Source organism: Aquila chrysaetos, chromosome 11 (genome assembly GCF_900496995.4).
Source record: "Aquila chrysaetos chrysaetos chromosome 11, bAquChr1.4, whole genome shotgun sequence".
Lineage (NCBI taxonomy): Eukaryota > Metazoa > Chordata > Aves > Accipitriformes > Accipitridae > Aquila > Aquila chrysaetos.
This window is the reverse complement of record NC_044014.1, coordinates 35,326,938-35,348,451: the sequence shown is the minus strand read 5'-3', so window position 1 is coordinate 35,348,451 and position 21,514 is coordinate 35,326,938. Positions and strand designations below refer to the sequence as shown.

Here is a 21,514-nt window from a genome sequence, read left to right as displayed (position 1 = left end):
TTTCAGGTTTTCCTTTCTGACTTGAGGCTGTAGGACCTGAAAATCGAACATCTTACATAACGTACCCCTTGCTGAAGCTGCAGAAGTACTTGGTATGAGGCTATATAAATGGGATGTGACCCCTTGACCAGAAAGGGATGTCTGTAGGTCTTGCAGCCAAAGAATAAACCAAGAAGAAGAAGCAGCGAGAAGCCACATAATCAAAGGAGAATCAGATTGTGAGAAAAATGTGAAATAAACCCTTTTATCAAAAGAAATGTCTTTATCTGGAGCACCGTGACTCACCACACAACATAACTGTATCTCTTGAATTCACAGAAGTTAAGCTGCCTGCTAGATAGACTGACATACCACTGTGTATTACAGAGTAAAACATTTTCAATTCCTGATAAATGGACATGGTGTGATTATACATGTGGACTGCACAGCTTGAAGACAGAACATAATTCTGATGGTCCGCAAAGTAAGTATTTGTTGAGCTTCCTGGTTTTCTGGAAACAGCCAGTGACAGCTTTGAGTTATTCTGCTAGAAGCAGCCTCCCTTTTATCCTTCTTGCTTCCTAAGAGGGAGCAACAAGATCCCAAAATTTAAAGAGCTAACCAGAGGTAAATTCAGGTGGGAATCACAATTCTCCTACTCTATCATATCACAGCAAGCAGATTCAAGGCTCCAAGAACCTTTTGACTTAGATCAGGATAGGTAATGGATCCCAGAACCTGAACTACCCAGTCTATTCCCTCACAGGGGAAAAAACAGGCAATGTAATTTGTTTGTGTTTCTAATGGTGTCTGCGATTTTTATGTATTAATCACTGTACTCTGTATTACTATGATGGCTGATACAAAAACTCCCTGCAGGGGAGAGCAGAAATGCAAGACATCAGCCCAGCAAACTATGTGACAGTCCTGGTCAGCAGAACATGCAATGTTCTTGGCACTCTTACAGTTAGCTGTTATCACAGAGCACAAAAAAGAGAGTACTTTTTGAGGTATTTTAAAGACCTCTACTCTGAGAAATACATTACAAATGTGCTGATTTTTCCTTGCATTCCTTCTGAATGCTCCCCTCTCCCAAGCTTTATTCAGCACATCCAGTAGAAGAGAAGAAGAAACAGCTTTTGACAATAAACTACAATCATCCTCTGTCCCTAGTTTTCATAGCTAAAAGCTTATTCCTTCCCTATGAAGGCCTGGACAGAACTGCAGGTATAATTATTCTTTGTCAAAACGGCCTCTGTCTCCTCATCGTTTTCAGCAGAGGTAAAACTAAAATGTTTGTTCCCAGAAGACAGAGATCAGAATTCTAAGCAGTAGATAAATTTCAACTAGCCTTTCTTGCAGAACTAACTCTGAGAAACAGAAAGCCATTACATCAGCTCAACTGTCCATAAACCACAAGTGAAAACATCTGTTAACTGTTAGGACTACTCAGAGTAAGAGCTGGCTCTAGCTCTGCTCTAAATTTCTTAAGGATGACTCTCATTAAAAACTAATTTGCATCTTTATTTGCAGAATATCAGAAATTTATGCTTGTACTCCTAAATGAAGTATTGCAATTTTGAAATCACTGCATAGTAATTGATTGGTATTATTTTCAGCTTTAGCAATGGAAATTTTCCTGTGCAATAAATCCAACCAGGAAAACTCTTGTCTACAGCAACATTGTTTCTTTTGGGCAATAAATAATGTGTCTCTGTAGTCTACTTTTCTATACAGACAACTGAGTCTAGTGCCATTTGTGTTGGTTTTCCTCAAATCACTAGATTCAAACAACCTGGCAACGGGGGACTGTTTCTTTTTTAATGCTCCTGCAATGATATTCCCATTCCCACAGCAGGTAGGATATGAAACACACTGAAGGGACAGAGCAGTGGCACATATGACACTAAGTTCCTGTCATGATCTCCTTCACAGAGAGATAATGAAGCTTCTTTAATATACCCTACCTGTGCACACTGAGAGGCCTTTTCTTCCATCTCCTTCCAGGCTTTGAGCATCTTTTCTGAAGCTTCGGAGAAGAGAGTTGTTAATTTTTAAAAAGATACAGACACAAGAATGAAGCATGACCTGAACTTTACATAAATCAGTTGAATTTGAACACAAAGGGCATGACACTGAATCTCCAAGCAGCAGTCATGACTCAGAGATCACAGAGACAGCAAAGTTGCAACTTAACAACTCCATACTTGACCTTAACTCACATACAAACCCTTTGGTAGGATTTCACCACTGTTTGCAATCACTGGCCTAAAATGAGTTTCAGTCAAACTCCACCATTAAGCTCAACAACTGCCACTTTTGATTAAACACAGACTGTCCAAAATCAGTTCACCGAGCCTTTCCATTTTCCATCATCGTCCTTCAGCCCAGTCATACTTTTTGACTCAAGTTTCAGTTTTTAGCTATATATCCAAACTATGCATAAATCTTACTATTCTTTCCTGAACAGTATTTGTAAGATCGAGACGTTTCTGTAACATTAAAACCATAGCTGGTGCTTTTTCACCTCATCTCTCATCCTGACTTATGCTACCTCCTGATATCAAGCACAGCTAGATCACTCCCTTAGCACTGTTCAAAACAGTGTTTCTACAGTCACCATGCCCATTTGATCTGCCATGGATGGTTAGTGGCCCTTCCACCATATATCAAGTGCAGCAATTCTGCCCTCCACTTTATGCCCAGTGACAACTCCAAATGAATCAGACTCTGAATGAATAAATAGCAAACATTTATATCACCAGTACTATTAATACTCTAATTTTATTTAATTTTATTAGCTTGGTGTTCTCAGTGGGGAACAGCTGACCTCCTGTTTCACTGTCACTGAAGGTCTCCAAAAACATTTATCTTCCTGCCTTTGCTTCTGCCAAACTCTTCTCCTGCATCTGCCCCAGCTAAAACAGACCCATAAAGATGCTGAGGAACACACTGGCAGCTCCTGCATTCATTTTTTTTTAATGCTAGTTCTTACCCACAGCCCATCATAGTCAGTCTGATCCTTTATAGGATCAGACAAGACACACAGGCAAGTATTACACAATACGTACATATGCCATAAGCCATCTGGTCACTGTATCTCTCCAGGTCAAGGCGAATGCTTTGATGAAAGAATTCCAGCTTTGCTTTCAGTTGCTGAGATGCTGACACCATATTGTTTTTCATTTTGATTAGGTTGGCATTATATCGAAGAAGACTGAGCCTAACAAATGAAACAAGAACAGCAAGTTAGCTGAAAAGCGCATCTGGACTTATGTGGCCAGTGCTGTCACATTACCTGAAAAAAAGACATAGCTAGCAAAAAATTTTGTAAGATCCTTGGAACAGGGAGTTTCAGTGGGGTCACAGACTCCATCTCACGTCCTCAGAAGCTGCAGGTCCTCAGCAAGCAAAAGAGGAAGTCCTTCCTCATTTCCCAGTTTTTTTTGTCAAGCTCACTTAAACAGTCCTTGCAGTGTAAAGTATTTCTTAGCATTTAGAGAGTCCTGTAGCGCATGTTGCCCCTGATGAATTCTGGTCCCTTTTTAATCACTTAAGATATATGACACTGCCCATTCTGTGATTCAATCAAACGACAAAACCCTACAAATATAACGAACAGTTCCACTCATTCTGCCACTTTCTGTGGCAGAATCGTTTCTGTGAAACGATTATTCTGGGCTGCATTAGAAGGAACATTGCCAGCAGGTCAAGGGAGATGATCCTCCCCCTCGTTTCAGCACTGGTGGGGCCACACCTGGGTCCAGTTCTGGGTTACACAGTACACCAGAAACATGGACATACTGGCAAGAGGCCAATGAAGGGCTATGATGATTATTAAGGGACTGGAACATCTCTCCTATGAGGTAAGGCTGAGAGAGTTGGGACTGTTCAGCCCTGAGAAGAAAAGGCTCGAGGGGGATCAAAACGTACAAATACCTGAGGGGAGGGTGCACAGAGAATGGAGCCAGGCTCTTTTCAGTGGTGCCCAGTGACAGGACCAGAGGCAATAGGCAAAAAATTTAAACACAGGAGGTTCCCTCTGAACATTAGGAATCTCTTTTTTTACTGTGAAGGTGACCAAGCACTCGCAGAGGTAGTGCCCAGAGAGGCTGTAGAGTCTCCATCCTTGGAGATATTTAAAAGCCATCTGGACATGGTCCTAGGCAACCAGCTCTAGGTGACCCTGCTTGAGCAGGGCGGGTCAGACTGGATGACCTCCAGAGGTCCCTGCCAACCTCAGCCATTCTGTGAGTCTGTGACTATATTCAAAGTTCAAGTTTTTTCAGTTATTATCAGTCAGGCACTATGCAGTAAAATTCCTGGAGCAGAATAAGCTCCCAGCCCAAATATGTTTTATAATGTAAAAGTAGAGAACAGCAGAGGGCTGTAAAATTGTGGCTAACCCATGTCCCCGAGACATACCTTTCCATGCAAACAGCCTCTGTATTTGCATAATGAATCTTCTGAATGAGGAGTAAGAACTTACATGGCAGCTCTCTGGCCCTGGAAAAGCCTGCTATAATCTTCTTTTAGCCCAATCACGTAGTGAACTGCTTCTGCCCATACCTTGCGCAGCTGAGGAATTGGCAGCTGGATTTTACTATCCTGTACTGAATGCAAAAAAACCACAACTGTACACAATGAAAGGACAACTCTACAGAAGGATTTCAGTGCTTACAACGTTCCTAATTCCTGCTTCAGGTGCCTAAACTAAAGGATCAAGCCACATAAGATCTGCTCAATTTTTATGTGATGCTGCCTAAGCATGTATAAGCTTTTCATGTTACAGCTCCCCACATATTTGACAGCCTGCTACTGGCCATGCAACAGCTCATGTCTGAACTCACAGCTACAAGAATACTGATTTCTTTGAGCACTTTGGCCTACTGACACTAGCAAACACAAGGCACACTGCATGAAACACGGCACAAAGCAGGACCCATGAGTGGTTTTATCAAAAAACTTTATCTAAAGCACTTGCCCAAGCTAGCAAAGCAAATTTAATTGCTCCATTTAATCAACTGATACTGGTCACTGTTGGGATGTGTGTTTCATCTGAAAATGTGTTCAAATCTTTTGTACATTTCCTCCCAGATTCCTGATGTAGATGTTTTAAGGGGAAAAGATGCAGGACTTATGTGTGTTCCCCTATAGAGACAGAGAAGTGTCAGTACATTGGGATATCAATAAACACGTAAAAAGCCTTAGCTCCAAGAGATTCACCACAATGACGCCACACAATGAGATTCACCAGACTAAAATAGCCCAGAACACAGAAAAAAGAAGATCAGAATAAACCTGAGTGACACAAAGGAGACAAGGAAAACCAGCACAATTTCTGCAGAGCCAGACCAAAGAAAATTAAGCTACTTAACAGTAACTGTATGTCACAAGGCATTCCCTGCACATGCAGTATGCCACTAGATGTCTCCTGTCCCTTGACACTATTTTTTCTTTCATAGAGGTATACAAGGTCCTTCATACAGGTATATTGGGTACCTTCACAGAGGTATATTAGGTGCTGCAGATGACTGCTGTCATTTCAGGAGACGTGTAAGGGAAGCTGTAAGCAGAGAAGCAGCTTTCATGCATAGTCTAAAAGTATACTGATGATGCCAGGGCCAGGCAGCAGCACCAGAACTAAGAGGGACCAATTGGAGCAGATCCCACCAGTATCCATGCAGCAATAGACAGGCTCTACTCCTAACAACTCAAGAGGAAAGAGGGGCCTGGGCTTTCTCAGGCACTTGGCTCTGCTTGGTGAGACCAGAAGCAGAAACAGTGCTATGGGGTTATAGACACATTATCACTAGAGCTGAAAACTGTTGGGAAGAAAGTACAAGAGGTTTTGAACCTCTGTCAAGTGTCTCTGAAGACCAGCCCTAACTCATAACCACCACAGGGGAATGACAGCAGTTCTGCAACTGGTGCAACATGGCCAAACACACTGGCTTGGCTCTGTGATCAGTGCAAGGTGGATTTCCTGACACAGGCCCTGAACTATCAGCAGCACAGAATGAGGGACCTGTTCTTTCACTTAGGCAAGACATGAGAGATGGATCACAGCTGAAATGCAACTATCACAGACAGTATAGGGCAAAAAGCTAATCTGTATCCTCAAGATGCTGACACGGGGTTCAGAAGCATCAATCTAGGAGAGCTGTAGGAGGGCAACTACTCATGAACATCCAAAGCACCCAGGCTCAGGAGACAGGACTGCAAGGAGCTGAAACCTGTTTGTACCTGTGCAAAGGGAGTAGGAGAAAGGATATGTGCACAACTTCTACAGATGCTAAACCCTAAGATAAGAAGGACCCTGACCCTTTGTACCACCAAAGGACGTCTATGTGGGCGATCACTCAAGTTCTGCAAACATATCCCAGCATGATGTCACTGCAACACTCTGTGGGTGTGAAGGGACAAGACCCTTTAGCAGAGCAGAAGACTGTGCAAATGAAATCACAGCCCCCAAGTCAGAATCTTCTTTCCAGGATGTAGTGTGCTGACATAACCAAAATTTTCCCTCTCTAGGCTACAAGATTAGGTTGCACGTATTACTTCCCAAGCCTTCCTTCACATCGTGGTTCTGTTTAAGTGGGGCAATGTTTAGGTGGGGTAGATGCACAGAATTTAATACAAGGGCAAAAACCTTAAATGAATTCTTAAGTTGCTCTATAGAAGAGTTCCTGAAGGGCAGGCAATAAATTCTCTGAACTGCTACATCTACGAAATGTGGAGATACAGCACTGCAGATGAAACTTTGTTAGGTTGCCCCATGTTCTTAAATGGTCCTCTTTGAATTAAGACACTGCCCTTCAAGACAACACACAGAGATTTGTAAGGCAAATCTACTTTCATATTACATGAGAAGCAGTGCTTCCAGTTCCCAGCTGTCCTTCAGCATACTTACCAATGTAATTTACACAATCAGACAGACTCCGAGAAGCAAAGGGTCCATCATAGACAGTTTTGCTTTTATCAAACAAATAGACCATGTAGCTATCCCAGCCTCTCTGGTGAGAAAAGAGAAGAGAACATAAACAAGAGAAATCCTAAACATAGCTCCTACTAACCCAGAGGGTCCTGGTTACATTCTGAACTAATTATTGTGGGCAGACACTCTTCTTATCAGGTGCCTTAAAAAACTGATTTTCATAGATCCCACAGAAACACAGGACCGTTTGCTAGCAAGTTACTTTATTTAAATATTTAGACAGAGTATAACTATAGGAATCTGCTAACATTACCCAAGAAAGGAAATAATGCTAGACCTTAGGAGTTACTACACTTACAGAGCAAACTGTCTCCACTGGGAAAAAATTAAGGCAATTTATCTTCCCTAAGATTTTAAATTCCCTGAGAAAGTGACAGACATTAAATGAACAGAATCGTTCTTACTACGCCATCAATAACACACTGGGAAGCAGGTTTCCGAGGGTCCAGGCAAATCCCTGTTTCCAACAGCAGTTCCTGATTTCCAGTACTTATTCCTGTTTCAAACTCAATCCGAATCTGAAGGGAATGAAGGCTTTCCTCAGGATGCAAGAGAAATGAAACTATCTTGGCAGAGGTCATATTTAGGATGTGTACTATCTGTAAAAAGAGTACAAACTGATTACAAGTCACTGGCTATCAAAGACAAAGGAAACAAAGGCCTGGGAGGCAGTATGTAGCAATTAACATGTTAGACTGAGAGCATCATTTGAGTTTTAATGACTACAATAATCAAGTTCCGGAGTAAAGCCCCACATAATAAAGCTCAAAGCCTGGGCCTGTAATTTTTAACTTAATGTCAGAGAAAATTACAATCAAATGCACTAACAGCCTTCACAAGCCATGCTGCAGCTTAATTACATCAAAAGAATGGTGACATGCTAGTATAAAGGCCATCTTGACCCTTGTTGGCTCTGATGCTGGCCAGTACTGCTGCCAAGAAAGGTCCCCTTTCCTTTAATCCCTCCATACAAAAAAGCCATTACATACCAGTGCTTGTCTTCTCACTGCTCTCATGTCCCTCTCTATAGTTTCACTATATCTGGACAGAGACTGTAGGACCTAAACCACACCACAGTATACAAATTTTGACAAGTCCCAATTATGGGCACAGTATTTTGTGTTTCGGGCTTTAATTCCTTTGGAATCCTTCCAGATCAGACAAAATTATCCTCTGGCTTCTATACATGCTTGCCTCAGCTAGTCTTACTCTAGCAAAGCTCCAATAATTACTTGAAGGGGAAGGGTCAGGTGAACGTAAACTCTGTTCTACTACAGGTACTACTACAGTATATGGACCTGGAGGTCACAGCATCAGTAGTGGAGTTCAGGAAAACTGTTATTAGCAAACATTAAACCATTATTTGATCTTAGTGAGTCCTTTCTGAGAGGACAGACAGTAATACAGGGTCATTCTTCTGCTCCATGTGCAAACCTAGAGATTAATATTGCTGATGATATTTTGCCTTCAGACATGCATCAGACAGGCTGTATATACACTCACTTCCTGATACCAAGAAAAACAGTCCTCATGATCCTGCAGCTGGATGATGCCAGGATTATAGCTTTGCTCCACTGAACACACGTTCTGTCCTCTGAGATGCTTTCAGTAGGCCTTTACACCCAGTAACAATCCTCACTCACCTTCAAATTCAGTATGTGATCCATTATTAGGAAACAATTTGGACGACTGGTCTCAGGATCTAAACCTCCACCCCTCTGTTGTGGATCCCAGTTCAGCATCAGTTGCAACCAACTTTCCATTGGTTCTACAATTAAACTGACACAGAAGGGCCATAAGAAAGAGAAGGCAGATATTCTACAACCCTCAGTCCACTTAGAAAACTAGGGTCTCACAACAGCAATAAGGTTACAACTCTTTGGTTAGAGACGATATGTGTGTAACATCTGCTAAACACGTGTGAAGAACAGCGATTTCACTGCAGTCACTCATCCTGACAGCAGGGAAAGCATGGAAGGGGAGAAAAGCACATACAGAGTGAGCATTCTCACTGTAACAACAGTCTTCACTGATCTCAGCAGGAGCACACACCTATCCAATACACCTTGCATTATGTTTCTTCTTCTGACTCCTATTCGTTGAGTCAAAAGTACCTTGACACGTGAGCAAAATGGATACGGGGAAGAATTGTTTTTTGGTTCTTTTTCCTCCAAAAACTATCTGTGATGCACATAAAATCAAATAGTTTTCAAAGCCTTGTCTGCAGAATAACCATCCCCATGCTGCAGAGCTGCCTGGAAGGTTCTCCTCCACGTTTATCCACACAAGAAGCATGTTAAGTTTATCGTCAAGAACATCTTTGAAGACAGTACACAGTGCAAAAAGCCCAAAGCACTGGCACAAAGCCACTTATTTAATTCTCAACTCCAGTACTTTTCCTAGAAATCTGCCAGTGCCAATGAGTTGCGCTGGACTGCTGGGCAACATCTAAAGACACAAGTGCTAAGTAAGTGACAAATTATCAGAACCTGACTTCTGACTTGGTACAGAGCAATTAATTCAGATTAAAGGCCCTCCTGGAAGTCTTCGGTCTGAGCGCTAGCCCACAGCAGGACCAACATCACAACTACAGCAGGCTGCTCAGGACTCTGTCCAAGCCAGTCTTGGCAGTCCCCACAGATGGAGATCCCCTACTGCTTGGGGCCCTCGACCAGGGACACATCACCAGCACAGGGAAACCCTCTTCCTGTGCCCAAATTTCGTCTCCCTTATTGTAATTTGTGCTGTTGCCTTTGGTCTTTTTGCTTTGTCCCTCTGAGAAAAGCCTAGATCTGGTGTCTCTGTAACACCCCAATAGATAGTAGAAGACAAAACTAGACCCCCCTTTGCCTTCTCTTCACCAGACCGAAGAAGCCCAGCTTCATGGGCCTCTCCTTGTATGCTCTATTCAACAGGCTCTGACCATCTTTGTGGCCTCTGCTGAACTTGCAGCAGTTTTCCCAGCACAAGTACTAGAAGCTTCTGCTTTCACAGAGCAGCTAACTCAAGTACTTGGTTTATGAGATTCAATACCATCAAGTTACCTGGTAGATGTTACTCAGAGGCCTTATGATAATGGGTGGGAAGCAGTCACAGAGTTCACACTGCAAGGTGAACTGCCATCATCCCACAAACTGCAGGGTGAACTGCCATTGGAGAGCCCGAAGTATCAAAAAGAGCCATGTGGCTATGGGCTATTCCTTAACAGCAAATGGTAGCCTGCCAGGAGCTTGAAACACTCCTTCGGAGAAAGAAGGAGGACCCCTCAAGTGCTTGCGATAAAGGAGGAGGAGCCCTCAGTTTAAAAGACAAGCCAAAAATTATCACATGTAGCCACAAGGACACACTTACCCACAGAGGCTGTGAGGCTGTGGCAAATGAGTACTAAAGCGAACTTCCCCATTCATCTCTTCAGAAGCAAAGATGTGCTTTGGATCCTTCTTCTTGATTTTTTCATGCCTAGAAAATAAAATCCTTTGTGGATATACTGACAATGTTACTTTCATAAAGGGCCAATTGAATATGGCAGCAGCAAAAAGTGCCACAGTCTAGTAGCTTTAGAAAAAACACTCTTCTTTCAGGACAAAGATGACATTTCCGAACAATCCACCCAGAACATCTCCAAGTGGAAGAGGGGTGTCCTTGCAATTAACTGTGTCTCTGGAAACATTTTTGCACATGCTTGCAAGGAGGTCTGGACAGCATCAAACAAGAGGATTAACAGGTAACAATTCACTGACCACAGAGCAAGCCTGCACAACAAAATCACCCTCCACACATTAATGAGACAGATAAGATTTGCAAGAGTCATCTGGCGAAACCACTGCCCTTACCTCAATCTGAGTGAAGCATCTGTAAATGTTAGAAACACAGCATGCTATTGGATCCAGTACCAGGGAAAACATCACCAGCAACTCTGCCTCAGTTTCATCACCTTGGCTCGCTTCAGCACTGGTATGAAGCTTGCCTAGAGCTCAGCTGCTCCCGGAGCAGCAAGATTTCCCAGGGCAAGTAGACAGTTAGCTGTGAGGCAGCTGAACGCTTCTTGCTCCTGGAGGCTGCCACCCTGCTCTCTGTCCCAGTCAGCCCCAACTGGAACTGAAGCTACACACGTGGCCTGCGCTGTTCTATTCCTTCTTTTATAGGGAAGAGCTGTTTATAATCTCATTCATTCATTAGTTTTCTACTACTTATGTTAGGAAATCAAGTTTTCCATGTTGGAAAAAATGCAAAAAATACTGAACTAGTAAAATAATAAAATCCCAAGAGTTGGCAGTTAAAAGGGAAACTATTGCAACATATTGGCTAAAATTATTTTTTGTTAACACATAATAATTTTCTAAGCTAACACTTACATAAAAACTCAAATTTATCTTTTCTCCTGTTATTGTTTCAACACTAAAGAAAAAGCAAGTTTCATATTTTTTCTGTTGCAGAATCACCCTTTTAAAAACCAAGCTTACATACACTCCTGGTATTGCAAGGTAAGAAATGTTTCCACACTATTTTCTATAAAAACATATATTTCTGCCCCTTCTTCTAGACCTCAAAAGGCAAGCAGAAACCTCCATATGCAGGTTAAAGTCTTTCAGTCATCAGTTTTGTAAAGTTACTTACAAACACGTAACTGTGTTTACTACACAAAACACAGTCTGTCTTGCTGTGTGTTATTTATTGCTAAAAACAAGCAACCTCACAGCCTAGGTGAACAAAGGACTATATCACTCCTTCCCATTACATTTTTCTGACACTGATACACAGACTGGTTTATAATTGTATTTTTTATTCAAATTTCACTTGTGAAGGAATTATTATGACCAGAGGCTACCACACAATGTAATAAGCATGTACTCAATATGTATAAATAGCCAATTGAACCGTAATTGATACTACTAACATATCAATGGCTTCAGCAAAGCATAGCAGACCACCAGCCTCAGTACCTAACTAACAAGAATATCATTCTGGTTCACTCTGTCACCTCACCACAGGCAGTAGCTCTCATTCCTATTGCCCGGCATCACCTCTTGCAGAGTAAGTGTCTTACCAGGTAAACGGCTGTAGATTATGTAAGAAAGGTCTAAATCCTGCAATGCATTCAAACACCATCGTGCCAAAGCTCCAGTAATCAACAGTAACTGAGTAGGATTTATTCTCAAAGAGTTCTGGAGCCTAAAAAAGGATCATAAAAAGACACTTTGAAAGTGGTATTTCAGGTCATCTATTTCCTTGCATTTCGGTCAAGACAAAGCTACGTCAAGGTGTGGCCCCCGAGTTCCAGAGCAGCACGGGAACCCTGATGTGGCCCCACTTAGGCTGCCTGGTGGGTCGGGGCCTGGAGCACCCAACCCACAAGGGGATGGGAGGGAGCTGGGTTTGTTGGGTCTGGCTGTGGAGAGGCTGGAGCAGGGGCAGGCTGAGAGCAGCCCCTGACCATGGCAGAGGAAGGGATGGAGGGGACAGATGGGGCCAAACTCATCTTGGAAGCGATGGGTGATAAAACGAGAGGCAATGGCCCCAGGTCACCATCTGGGAGGTTCAGGCTGGACATGAGGAAACACTTCTTCCCCTGGAGAAGGAACACCCTTGCGACAGGTACCCAGAAAGGTGCGGGATCTCCATTTTCAGAGTGAAACCTTGAAACGGGCATGGCTGGGCCAAGCCATGGCTGCCCTGACCTAGTGCTGGTGACAGTCCTGCTGTGAACAGGAGGCTGGCCAAGGGACCTCTGTAGGTTCCTTTTGACACACACTTCTGTGATTCTATAAAACGTGGCAGGCAATGCCACATCACTTGTATACGGGGGGGGGGGGGGGGAATCTTACCAAATATTGTAATGTTCCAACAAATGAAGTGCATAAACTTCCTTGATCCAGATCCTTTGCATATCCCAGGTCTATTATTTTGTGAACAATCTGTAGACAGTTTAAATAGTTCACCAGAAGAGCAGATTCAGAGAACCCCCCCACTAAACAACCCAAAATCTGTGCAGTGACGTCCATGGCATACACTCAAAGAAGAGGAAAGCCAGAATGGAAATTCTGGAGAAAGTCCATGCAAAGCTTCGACATGGGACACAGTGTTAAGCCTTGCTGTTTCACCACATAAGCTGGCATTGTCCACCTATCTCAACTCAGACTCAACTTTATTTGAAGCAGCTTGCCAGTTACAGCTTGGCCAAACAGAGTATCTAGCTTTTTATCTGGGAATTGAAAGTTACTTGTTTAAAGAGTAACAATAGAGAAAACAATTTTCACTAAGAAATCCATTAGGCTGACTCTCTGAATTAGCTTATGCAGCCCTCAAAGCCACAAACACAGGGATATGCTACAATCTCCTATCGCGCATATTCTGTTGCAGGCAGGTTCTTGAATGGAAGCAAAAGTTGTTTGTTTTTAACAACAAGGATTTAAGAACAAGCAAAATAGGATTTGTGGTTTAAAGAAGACATAAACTTTTAGTAAATTCATAGTTGAGTTTTCAGCCCAGTTCAGTGCCACAAACTACTTGTTCTCTTTTACTTCTCTTGGGTAAGACGAAGCTGCTGACAACTTCCAGAAATGACAGTGGGAACACCACTGACAAGAGGCCACCTGACTTACCTTCCCACCTTCATCCTGAAGAACAATATTTTCAGGCTTTAAATCTCTATGTATAATTCTGTTTTCATGCAAATACTGGATACCAGATCCTGAAAGACACATGTTTGATTTAAGAGAAAATAAACTCACATTGATTAAAGATACATCTGATAGAAATCCAATACCCCTGACTTTGGAGTTGACATCAATAAATTTTCATTTTAAAGCACCATTAAGAACTATTGACTTAAAAGGTTCGTCAAATTTATGCTAGGACTGAACTAGCTCTGTTCCTCTGCTCTGCAGAAATGGAGGTTGCTACAGATTTCAGACCTCGTGGCATAACCGCAGGTCACATCTCTTGCCTGTAAGGCACAAGAGAAAGCAGCTGAATTCTTCTCAAACTGTAGAGTTACAAAATGAACCACAGCATGCAGACAAACAAAACAGGTCTCCAAAACGTGCAGGCAGCTTGAAACAGCTCTGCATGTCCTCTAGGCTAAGATCTTGGTAAATTAACACAAGAAAACAAGACGACCTATTTATATATGTGAGCACAAGATGTTGATGAAAGAAAGCACTGAAATTAATTAAGCAAATGAAACAAGTTGAGTTTCCCTTTGACCTGAAACTACTGCCAACTACTGGCTTACAGAGCTTCTAGTAAACTTCCACCACTGCCAAAGCACCACAAGGCAAACCACCTGATCAGGGAAGGGACCGTCCAGCTGCAATGAAGCAGAAGCACGTCTGAAGCTAAAAACTGATTCCTGGGCAGCCTCTGGTTGATGCTGCATGGGGCAGCTGACCAAGGTGTCCCGGTCCATATCAGCAGCACTGAACTTTGGGGCTCAAGGCTGCCCTTCTGCTGGTGGGGGACTGGTGTGCTCAAAGCAGCACCACTTCTGTCACTCCCACTGCTAAAAATGAAATTCCATGATTGCTTTAAGCCAATCTACATGGGGGCTGTCCCCAAAAGGAACACAGGTTCCCAGACTCTCCCTTCCCAGATGCAATTTCCATGGCAGCACAAGCATTTATGGCACCGCATGATCAGCTTGATCCTGGGACCGATCCAGCCTGAAACTACTAAGAAAAAAATAATCAGGTTTTAGCCAGGCTGGTTTCCAGAACCTGCTCCTCACCTGGGTACAGGAACAGCTCCAATAAGGCAGGGAATGGGAGCACGCGCCCAAGAAAAGGCAAAGAGCAGGACTTTGCCTTGTGGCAACAGTCCACACCTGAACTGCCTTGAGGGGGTTGTGGAGCCACTAACAACAAAGAAACAAGAGAAATACTGCCTGCAGGAAAGGGGAAAAGTCACTACTGGTCCACCCAAGTAACAACACTGGCCGCTAAATAAAAGATTATCAAGCAAGTATCTGCCACAGGACATAGCCACAGACAAAACAGCAAAAGACAGCTTTCAGAATTTGAGGGATTTTTTTTCATTTGTTTGTTTTTTCAAGTCATGATTTTTCAATCTTGGAGATGTGCAAATGGAAATAAAAGGTCCTATGAAAGGCCCAAGGCAGGTATTGCATTTTCTCATCTCCATCATGGAGTATTTGAAATTTTCCTATGCAAAAGATATTCTGACTGCACAATGTGTAAAGCCTACTTCTAACCAGATGTGACTGTAAATTCATTACAGGATTATTTTAAGAGAAATATTCAACCCATCAGGGAGGAAGTCCCCTATCTTCACTGATTTACCACTCATTTATACATTGAACAGCTTCTAACTTTCATTTATTCTCCACTGCATTTTCAAATCTTTGCCAAAGACATCCAAGTTATTATGAAGACAACAGACCCCGTTCTGCACGTGAAAGGGGAACACAGATGAAGGAACACAGAGTTGCGCTTGATTTCGGGAACTCAACTGCAAGCCCTCTGAGCACTGAAAGGACAGAAGCCCAGACCAATATGTCCAAAATCATCTCTCATGCCAAAACTAGCTCCATTCCTAATGAGCAGAGACAGGTTATCTGTAACAGAACTGAAAAACCAAGGAGGTCTACTGAGGAGCTCTCCTGAAAAGCCTACTTGCTAGAGAAACCATCTGTAGGCATCCCCCTCAATCAGATGACTTGTCCTCCCCAGGGCGTCCAAGAAGCCAGGCACTTCCTGATGGACAGAAGGCCAGTTTCAAGCCTCACATCTTTTATTTTCTTACAGTGCTCTTGGTAGTCAAGAATTTGGCATCAAGCAAGCTAAAGCTAAACAGTTTGAAAAATAAGGTATTTGATGAAACACTTCTGGATACCATCAAGTTCATGTCACGGAGTGATTTTCACGGATTACTACAGCCTTGGGAAATAGCTTTAAAGCAGGCACCCAAAGATACCAAATTGAATTGTTCCCTATGAGCAGTGCTGTCACCTTGGGCTACTCCCATTCTGTATGGATTTGCTGCCTGCTACCTTTCCAAACTGCAGAATCTGAAATCCACACGATATCAGACACCTTCTGTAACGTGTCTCAAGTTGCTGTCTGGCTAATTCTCATCTTGTCATCACTCCGCCTCCCTGGAGGCTGGCTGGGGACCTTCCCTAGGCCATACACAGCACAACAGCAGTGTTAGTGGGAAAGGAGGTTTCTCCTCCAACCTCATGCTTCTACCTCCCATGGTGCAACACAGGGCTGGTGCCTCCTGTTACGCTGCTCACCAAGTACAGTTTGGTCCCATCCATCACCTTTGTACCTGCCCTTTCTGTAGCCACAGGCAGCTCTCAGACCCTCCTCAGCCTCCCTGCAGCCAGACCCAACAAGCCCATCTCCTGGTGGGCCAAGTGCTCCAGGCCCTGGGCAGCCTTTGCATGGCCTTTTTGGGATCTCCACATCCCTCTGGAACATGGGGCTAGATGTGGACAACTGTATCCAGATGTAAGCTCCCCAGTGCTGAGTAAAGGAGACAATGATCTCCGTCACTGTGCTAGCCAGAACTCTAATGCAGACCAACAGAATTGCTCTTCTAAAATGAGAAGCTTCGCAACATTTAGGTGCACTTGTTTTGGGATCGCCTACCTAATCAACTCTCAGTTGAGAGCAAATCGTTAGCCAGAAGGTTGCTGGACTAGCCGCAGCATGGTTGGCTTCCTCTTCCACTATGCTCTTATACCTATCTGGCTCTCAGCTCCACTCCAGTGTATCATCTCCTCTGTACTGTCACCCTGAACAAACAAAATTTCCCTCCTACTAAGGAAACCCTACAGAGAGAAGCCACAGGGCAACTTTGGCACTTCTCACATTGGTTTCTTGCTTTTTGGCTTGTAAAAGTTACATTCCTTCAAGTGACATGCAGTTTGGCATCTCGAGAGCCTGGAACAGAAATGGGATTTGAATGGAAAACTGTGACCTTAACAAAATAAAACGTTAAGGTCATAGTTACCTACAACTGGCCACTACACAGCTTTTCCAATCCCATTCCACAGGCACGTCATTAGTGCAAGCTTCTTGTTTCTGTGATCAGCAGGGATACTGAGTCCTTCCTCTGGAAAAGAAACCTGATTTTTTTTAACACCTTGTTCTCGTTAGTCCCTTTTTCAGGGTCAGCTGAAAAAGCAAAATGCCATTACACGTAATAAAAATAACCCAAAAACCAAAACACAAGAAAGGCATTAGACTACGTACCAATGTCACTAAGCAGAGAAAGTATTTGACTTTCCTTGAGTCCGCAGCAGTTTTCCGGTTTGTTTAGCAACTACAGTAGAGAAAAAGATGTTTAGACCCACAATGCAACAGTTAACAGTCAAGAACAAAACTTTCCATCCCCTGCTGACACAACAGAAAACAGCACAGCTCAAATATAACTCTAGTTAAATGAGCTAGTTCGCTTTGTGAAATGAAAGCATGGGGGAAAAGAAGACAACTTGGACAAAATGAAAGTTTATTGCACAGAGATGGCGTTGAAAAGATTTGGACTGCTAGAATAATATCACGAAAGCATGAAAGCCATCAGAAAGCAAACGGGCAACAGACGCAGGCAGGGCCATATGGCTGCAGGCAACAGGGATCCTGAGGCTCCTGGAATCTGCTCGTTCCTCATCTGCTGAAGTTTGGCTTGATGCGATTTGGGAACTCCTCAAATACCTGAAGCAGGACTGCTGCTTGAAAGAACAACTCTCCAGTGAAGAAAATAAACTGACTGACAGAACACAAAAGGAATGGATACGCATCTAAGCCCTTGGCACTCAAACACAGCTCAATGATAAAAGGACGAGAAGGAAAAACAACAGTTGAACTCCTAAATTCAGGGTAGGCCACAGAAGAGAAGATGACTGCAGCCATTTACAGCTCCCAAACAGCCCAGCTAGCCCAAAGCAATTGCTGCTTTAATCTGAACAAGCTGGCCATGGACTCTAACAGAGCCTGTTTTTCTCCATGTGCTGTACCCAAGTGATACCCCGTACTATGGAAAAGCCACCCAGGTATCAGCGCCCACTGCAAGAGGCTGCCAAACACTGTGCAGCCACCTCCGCATTCTCCTGTAGTCATGCCCCACTCCCACAACTCTGCCTGAGCCCTGCAGGGTCTGAGGCACAGGACCAGCCACCCACCTCATGGTCAGGCACCTTAAAACCAGCAAAGGGCACATTCTCCGATAACAGTGCTATTGCCGCAGGCAACCCCACTCCACACAGGTCACCTTCTTTAGCTCAGAGCGCTTGGTTGCTGGCTAGCTCTGCCTTGGGACACCGTCTCCTTCCTGACTGCCCTCTCACAACAAGCAGCAGCTGCTCGACACTTCAGCACACTGGCTCCTAGGCTTCCCACCTACTTAATCCGAGCTAAAAAGCAGATCACTGGCCTGTGGATCACTGGAGTGTCCACAGTGTGGACCATGACCTGAACTCTCAAGTTAGAGTGACCTGCCTCCACTCTAAAGTGCTTCTTCATTTCTCTTCTTCCTTGCCCTGAATTTTTCTCCTCTAGTGAAAGCTATGGTAGCAGCACCATAGGAAAACCCCTCCTAATCAGTGTCTTAATGATCTGTCAATAAGTAGCTTAAACAATTTCCTGCGTATGGCCTGGATCAATCAACATGTGATCTCATGTTTACTACAGTGATGGCTTTTATAGATGACTGAGGTACACCTCTGCACTGCAGCCACCCCTCCCAGGATGCATCCTCATGTTTTTGTCTGCCTCCCACACTTCAGGCACAACCAGTAGTCAAACCTCTATGGGGGAGAAGCCAAACTTCAACATCTCAGTCCTGAAGTTCTGGGTAGATGTGCTGAACAACAAAGGAGGAAAGGGGCAAAGTCAGAAATCAACCTCGGAGCCCACAGCACTACCCTGGAAGAGCACAAGCATAAAAACATGCATGACCCATAGACAGAAGCAGATGCTTTTCCAGGCTTTAGGGAAGATTGCAGACATGCAATGAGAAATTAAGTGTTGCAAAACACAAATCATGCCAAGCGAGTGTAAAAGAAAGATTTAAAGAAGAGCAGGATCAGAAATAAAAAAAACATGCACCTTTTTTTTCTTTAAGGAACAAAGCATTACATGCAATCAAATGAAATGAAGCATGTTACTTCCTAAATTGTCCCACCATCTATGCAACATCTAAGGATTCATTAGAAATTAAACGATCAAACACTGCATTACAAGTAGAGCTAATGTAACCCCAAGTTTCTTGGCCAGGGTCTCCAATTTACCTTCAAGTAGTCTCAAAACTTTTACTGCAAAAATACAATATCCAAGCGTCACCAAGAACGTGGTCAGCTACATGTGTTTGCAACATCCAAATGCTATTTTCATACATACCCACTTCCTTTCATTGCCAACCTTAAAATTGTCCCTACTGTTCTAAATAACTCAAAAACACAAAGTGAGGGTCAGTAAGTTACCAATACACTAGCTGCTCTCACAGATATGCAGTTATTGCATTCAATATCTGCTCATGTTCCTCCAGTGCTGTTTAACACCAGTAACAAAACCAACGGAAAAATGAGCTTCCTGATCACTTAGATAAGGCAATTTCTAAGCAAACCTTAATCAACAGGGATTTGCTTCTTCACCCATATACAAATGGCTGCTTCCCGAATTCAGCTGCAACAGAAAGGGAGCATAAACTCTAACAGGCCACGCAGCCACTGCCTGGGGAACTACTGAAAGGTTCCTTTACTCTTGGGTGTTGCTGCTTTGCAGGAGAGTAGTTCCCAGTTCAACAGGAAACAGGAAAGTCTCTGAAGCCCTGGAGGCCCCAATTCAGTACCAAAAGGATCCTTCCCTGTGCTGAGAGCAATACAACACTGGATACCGTGAATCAAAACCAGATCAGACTCCAGATAGAGACACATTGCAGCAAAGCCAAACGCACTGGATGCAAGTATCTAGGCTGTGGGAAGCAGTATTAACACTAAAGCAGCTCCAAACTAAAGCAGTTCCACTAAAGCAGTATTAACACTAAAGCAGTTTAGTTTAACACTAAAGGACACGCTGCTTCAGGATAACAGTGTCTGCCCCTGGATTGCTTTCTGTCCTCTGGTTTCAAAAACACAAGCTTCATTTCCTACACATGTTTTTTTTCAACTTTACATTTACTTCCCCACCCCTGTACCCAAGAAGAAAAGCGCCACAGAACACACATGGCTTCACAGACAACGACAGCTACAGAAAAAGTGTTAAGGCCACTTATTTTGCTACATATTGCAAAGCAAAGCAGACATTACCTTCCGGAGGTCACCCCCTGAACAATATTCCATTGCCAGAAGGGGAACGTCGTTAACCAGAAAGTTCATCTCCTCGGGAACTTCACAGGCTCTTACTACATTAGGATGGTTCAACCTAAGCACATGGAAAGCTGGATGAAAACTCTTGACTCCTCTTTTGGAAGAATGAGACAACAGATTGTCAACCAACTATGTTTCAGGTACAACATCTGTTCCCCAGATATATCCTTGCTGAGAAGCACACTCTTCAACTGGTACCTACCAGCATCCAAATGCATAAAATCCTACCTTGGGAATACACAAACCAGTGATGAGGACAAATGACATCTCAAAGTCAAGGTACAGGACTTTGATGATGGGGATCCGGGCTCAAGTTCTGGATTCCTGCACATTCCTGGCAAAGTCGTTACATACATGCATCTGTTTCTACACGTGGGAACAGTTTCCCCCTGGCCCAAGGGTTTCACAGGAATCCATTAACACTTGTGTAACTGTTCTAGGGAGGTAGAACCAAGTAGGTGAAATCCACATACACGGAGAAGGATTCATTTCCACGGCTGAATTCAAACAGCTGCTTCCTGACTGTCTCCGATATATGTTACTCTTGGGAATAAATGACACATGCAGAAGGAAGTGAAGACAAAGCACTTCTGTGTACACCTTCCAGAGCATCTGGAAGCCACAAGAGCAGCTGTAGCTGTGCGGCTCAGCACCTGTATTCAGAAAATGAGCACGGTGATGATGCTAACAAAAACAGTGATCACCAAGCCCAGGCTTATGAACTCAGGTTGCCTGCAAGTGGTTTCCTCCAATGTTAGCGCATACAGTGAGCAGGCAAGGGTGACAAAAAGGCAGAGCAGGAGCTCAGTAAAGCTCTATGCAGCAGGGGCACTGCAGGCCTTGCTGAGGACAACTCAAACTGAGCAGCATCCCTGCTACCACCAGTGGGACAGAGCATTTCATACTCCAGGATATCTCTCAAAAGGGAGGAGGAATTCTCAGGACAAGGGAACAACTGTATGAGAGCCTGACACCCAGAGCTGCCGCTGACGTCCATGAGGACAAACCTGGCCAGCTCTGGTTTGCAGGTACCTCAGAGTGACATGCTGTAGAGAGGGATGGTGGGCAGCACAGCGTACGTAGTTTCTCATCAGAAAGTGTTAGGTGACATTAATCCGTACATGCCGGAGCACGACAGAAAAAAAGCAATTCCTAGATCCCCAGTTGCTAGATCAAAGATGAACGGGCTGCACGGTATGGGAACATGTCAC

The 21,514-nt window shown here is 43.6% G+C and overlaps 1 protein-coding gene across 2 annotated transcripts in view; it reads right to left on the bottom strand.

Moving 5' to 3' along the window:
• The window catches only part of CHUK (component of inhibitor of nuclear factor kappa B kinase complex), a 32,062-nt gene that overhangs the window by 9,691 nt on the left and 857 nt on the right, over positions 1-21,514 (bottom strand). The window contains exons 3-15 of one of the 2 annotated variants that reach the window (XM_030031239.2): positions 20,532-20,956; positions 20,244-20,358; positions 17,194-17,263; positions 13,579-13,667; positions 12,802-12,891; positions 12,024-12,148; positions 10,328-10,435; positions 8,620-8,755; positions 7,381-7,575; positions 6,893-6,995; positions 4,469-4,592; positions 3,051-3,202; positions 1,947-2,008 (exon numbers count right to left, since the gene is read on the bottom strand). In XM_030031239.2, coding sequence (XP_029887099.1) covers positions 1,947-2,008; positions 3,051-3,202; positions 4,469-4,592; positions 6,893-6,995; positions 7,381-7,575; positions 8,620-8,755; positions 10,328-10,435; positions 12,024-12,148; positions 12,802-12,891; positions 13,579-13,667; positions 17,194-17,263; positions 20,244-20,358; positions 20,532-20,659 — 1,497 coding nt within the window. In that variant the 5' untranslated portion in view covers positions 20,660-20,956. The remainder of the gene's footprint in view (positions 1-1,946; positions 2,009-3,050; positions 3,203-4,468; positions 4,593-6,892; positions 6,996-7,380; positions 7,576-8,619; positions 8,756-10,327; positions 10,436-12,023; positions 12,149-12,801; positions 12,892-13,578; positions 13,668-17,193; positions 17,264-20,243; positions 20,359-20,531; positions 20,957-21,514) is intronic. The other variant, XM_030031238.2, reaches the window with a different exon arrangement.